Source organism: Taudactylus pleione, unplaced genomic scaffold, assembly GCF_031769625.1.
Source record: "Taudactylus pleione unplaced genomic scaffold, aTauple2 ptg000464l, whole genome shotgun sequence".
Taxonomy (NCBI): Eukaryota; Metazoa; Chordata; class Amphibia; order Anura; family Myobatrachidae; genus Taudactylus; species Taudactylus pleione.
This window is the reverse complement of record NW_028284866.1, coordinates 1,254,042-1,258,203: the sequence shown is the minus strand read 5'-3', so window position 1 is coordinate 1,258,203 and position 4,162 is coordinate 1,254,042. Positions and strand designations below refer to the sequence as shown.

The following is a 4,162-nucleotide window of genomic DNA, read 5'->3' as shown; positions in this document are numbered from 1 at the left end:
CCGGTGTCATGTGAAGAGTTCTGGCGCGTGCCTATTGGAATGACTGACGCGTAACAGCAATATTGTGGAGAAAATATAATTTTATTTTTATGGCAAATTATGACCACACCTGAATATGGCAGTGATGCAGTTGGTCCAGCACAAGGCTAAAGGATGTCCTGAGATGAAATGAGGCATACATTCAGACACTTGGTTAGTTGAGTAGCAATGTAAATGCTAGATAAAGCAGAGTTTTTACCTAGTACAATCTCAGATTTTCATTGTAAACAGTTTACTGTACCATAAGAAGCTGAAGAGATCCCAGGGGAAACATTTCACAGGTTGAAGAAGGTCATTAGAGAAGACTGATTTTGAGATATCGGAATGTATAAAGCCAGCCTTCATTATGTACTTGGCATTATGTACTCATGAGGTCAGTTTAGGAAACAGCTGGAGCAAGTTCTGACTAATGGAGGTTATAAAATCCTCATCTATGCTCAGGGATAAAGAATGGTTCAGCAACATCACTCATTGTCCTGTGCACCCCTATGGGGGTGTGAGGCAAAATAAGCGATGTTCTGGTCGCAATGTGTTGCTGTTAGGAGCATTCAGACAGCACATCACCCATAATTGAAGCACCGTCTAAATATCTGACTGAGCCCTAATAGTGGATTTTAAATGTAGGCTGTTTCTCATCATCAGGAGCATTAATTCAGGACAGGACATTATACATTAAACCAAAACTCCCTTTTGTGTTTTTTCTTAGTAGTAGTTGTAGGAATGAAAATAATAATAGAACCGATATTTTTCGATCAAACACTGATAATTTTGTGGTAATGAATTATGGTACGCTGCATAATAGCAAGTGTGGTTAGTCTTTTTCTATTAGACGGTTTGATAATTTTACCAGGTTAGAAACACAATATTACCCAACAATATATCACGTTTGAAGCATATAAAATGAAATATAAACATATAAAATTAAATGCAAAAAAACGTTTTGGCACAAATGTAAACTTGGTTAAAAGTATAGATTGTAAGGAAAGAACACTTTAGGGCCAATTATAATAGCCCACAAGATGCGGCATGATAGGCCATAGATTTAAAGCGGCGATTCGTTTAAAAGGCAAAACCAGTTTGGTTTTGCCTTGGAAATAATTGCTGCTTTAAATCTAGTGACGATCTCTCTGGCTCCCAAAAATCTCAGCCAATAACCCTTCACCCCTCAAATTAGGGAAGCCCATATTCAGTTGCAATAGATTCTCACAAAGGTGATTGGTGTTTGGAATCTCTCATCATCAGGCAATATGCTTGAGGCTATCCAATCAATTCATGACGGCAGTTGCTGCAGTAAAGGTGCATGAAGTAAAACAATCGCAACACTCTCGAAGTGGTTTATCCTTGGTCAGTATAACTTTCCCTGGCTGTACTCCCTTGTGATCACTCGCACAATGCAGACATCTTCCCTTACTTGCCAGCAAGTAAAAATCACACAGGACCCCTGGAATGTCACTACTACATAAAATATATCAAAGGTTTCTATATTATCATATTCATTGCTCTCTGCTTCTCAGATGTCATTGCCTGCCTGGAACTCCAACCTCTATTGGCAATGGCACAAGTTGCATTATGTCACATGGTCTTGGGATGGAAAACGTATGCTTGTTCTCAGCAAGATGACAAAGAATCAGTTTGATTAGTCTCTGGTTTTGGCATCTGTTCCTGTAATTATGTAACTGGCAGAGAAGAAGAAGATCCTTGAAGTGGTTTTCCATTTTATAAAAATATGCCTTCTCCTATTAATAGCGCTTTAGCCAGAATCCCACCAATCACTAATTAGCAGGGTCCCTGATGTGTACATATAGCGGTGACCTCTGCTGATGATCTTCAGCTCTGCTCGGCTCTCTTTATAGTAGGGTTGGGCCAGTAAAGTGCCTTTAAGGGTTCCAAGTTAGAGCCGTCGCATTGGATCTCAATCAGAAGTGGACCCTGCTAAATAGAGCGATTGGCAACATTCCTGCCATGTAATCAAAAATATAAAAAAGTACAGCAAAGGGGTAGTGAGCAACCCAGTGCTACATGGTGTAATCACTACCAAGCTCCCTGTTCTGTAGGAGGCCACATATATGGTATCATAGCAGAGACTGTGCTGCATTATGCTTTGTGGCGTTAAGTACTGCACTATACCAGTAAGGACGTTATTGGGACAAATAGACACCTATGCCCAGAGAGCTCTGTCATAGCCAAAGTTCGTAACCATTGAATTGACACGAGCAGCTGTCCTTCATATAGTTTTGACATCCTGCGGGAGTGTGTTTTCAGGCTGAGTCTGGCGATAAGCTTTCACCGCTAAGAGGCGTTTTCCACGTAGGGTGAAATGGGACCAGGTGAAGAGCTGGAGGAGAGCGCAGGTTATTGGAATGAATACCAAGAGATAAAAACACCCTTGGCGGAGAGTGGCTGTTAGTACACGGCTAGAATCCATCTGTGGTTCCGTACTTATATTATTCATAGCATCCCGCTGAAAGATATCGTATCCTACAATAAAAAATTAACACATCAATGGAACAGGATAACAAGTAAACATGCCTCTACTCAACTTGTGTTCCAGTTATAATAAAATAATTATTTACAATATTCTTTTAAATATTTTCTTGGTGTCTTACAAGATATAATAAAACTATTTAATTTTGTAGCCATGCTCTAGGACTAATTGCATCTACTTAAAAAAACCGATTTTGTTTACAATAAAATCACACAAAACACTTGTTCCAAGGAAAAAGAATAATACAGGTGAGGAAGCAGCCTCTTACGGCACACATCCACTAGACTATTAAATTGAACGATAACGTTCAATAGTTTGCAGATCGTTAAAAAAAAAAAATGACTACAATGACCAGCGATGCACGCTCCCGCTGGTTGTTTAGACATTGACTTATTTATTAAGTTTCTTATATAGCGCAGCATATGCCATTGCGCTTTACAATTGGAAATTAATATAACAAAACTGGGTAATAACAGACCGATATATAGGTAGGAAGGCCCTGCTTATACACAAGGATAGGTGCTATATATTGCATTTTGATCCAATCAGAATGCAGAGTTTCTTGGTGGGCTGCATGATCCAGTCGCACAGGAATGGCGGCCAAATATCAGGAGGATGTGAAAGAAAGACAGTATGTGAGGTTATGTGTGGACTGTGACAGGGGATGTAATTAGACATGGGAGCTATGAAGGTTATGTGGGGGGTTCTGGAATCTGATAAGCTTGCCTGAAGAGGTGAGTTTTCGGGGAACGCTTGAAGGATTGGAGACTAGAGGAAAGTTATTGTGCGTGGTAAGGCATTCCATGGAGTGGGTGCAGCACGAAGAAAGTCCTGTAACCGTGAATGGGAGCAAGTAATGCGTGGGAATGAGAGACGCAGATCTTGTGCTGAGCGGAGAGGTCGGGTTGGGAGATATTTTGTAATGAGTGAAGAGATGCATGTTGGTGTGGTTTAGTTAATAGCATTATGTGTAAGTAAAAGTATTTTATATGGAATACGGTAGAAAACCGGCAGCCAATGGAGGGACTGACAGAGCGGTGCAGCAGACGATGAACGTTTGGCAAGGAAGATAAGCCTCGCAGCTGCATTCACAATGGATTGTAATGCAGATAGCCTTTTTTTGAGAAGGCCAGTAAGGAGACTATTGCAGTAGTCAATGCGGGAAATAATAAGTGCATGGATTAGAGTTTTTGCAGTGTCTTGTGAGAGATATGGTCAAATTTTGGATATGTTTTTTAGATGTATGTAACATTATTTTGAGACAAATTGAATGTGGGAAACAAAGGACAGTTCAGAGTCAAGTATGACTCCCAGGCAGCGAGCTCTTGGGGCAGGGTGGATTGTCGAGTTATCAACAGAGATCAGGTTGGTAACTGTTATTGGCTGGTGGATATATAATTAATTCTGTTTTAGAAATATTAAGTTTCAGGTGGCGAGATGACATCCAAGATGAAATGGCAGAAAGACATTCAGTGACACGGACCAATACAGATGGTGATAAATCTGGGGGAGATAGGTAGATCTGAGTATCATCCGCATACAGATGGTACTGAAATCCAATAGAGCGGATTAGTTTGCCAAGAGAGGTGGTATAGATTGAGAATAACAAAGGACCTAAAACAGAGCCTTACGGTACTC

General features: G+C 40.4%; 1 protein-coding gene across 2 annotated transcripts in view; it reads right to left on the bottom strand.

Annotated features, from left to right (window-relative positions):
- Positions 1-62: 62 nt before the first annotated feature.
- SLC68A1 (solute carrier family 68 member 1) overlaps positions 63-4,162 on the bottom strand; it is a 42,844-nt gene continuing 38,744 nt past the window's right edge. For both annotated transcript variants that reach the window (XM_088448700.1, XM_088448699.1), the window contains exon 9: positions 63-2,517. In XM_088448700.1, the coding sequence (XP_088304826.1) occupies positions 2,264-2,517 (254 nt within the window). In that variant the 3' untranslated portion in view covers positions 63-2,263. The remainder of the gene's footprint in view (positions 2,518-4,162) is intronic.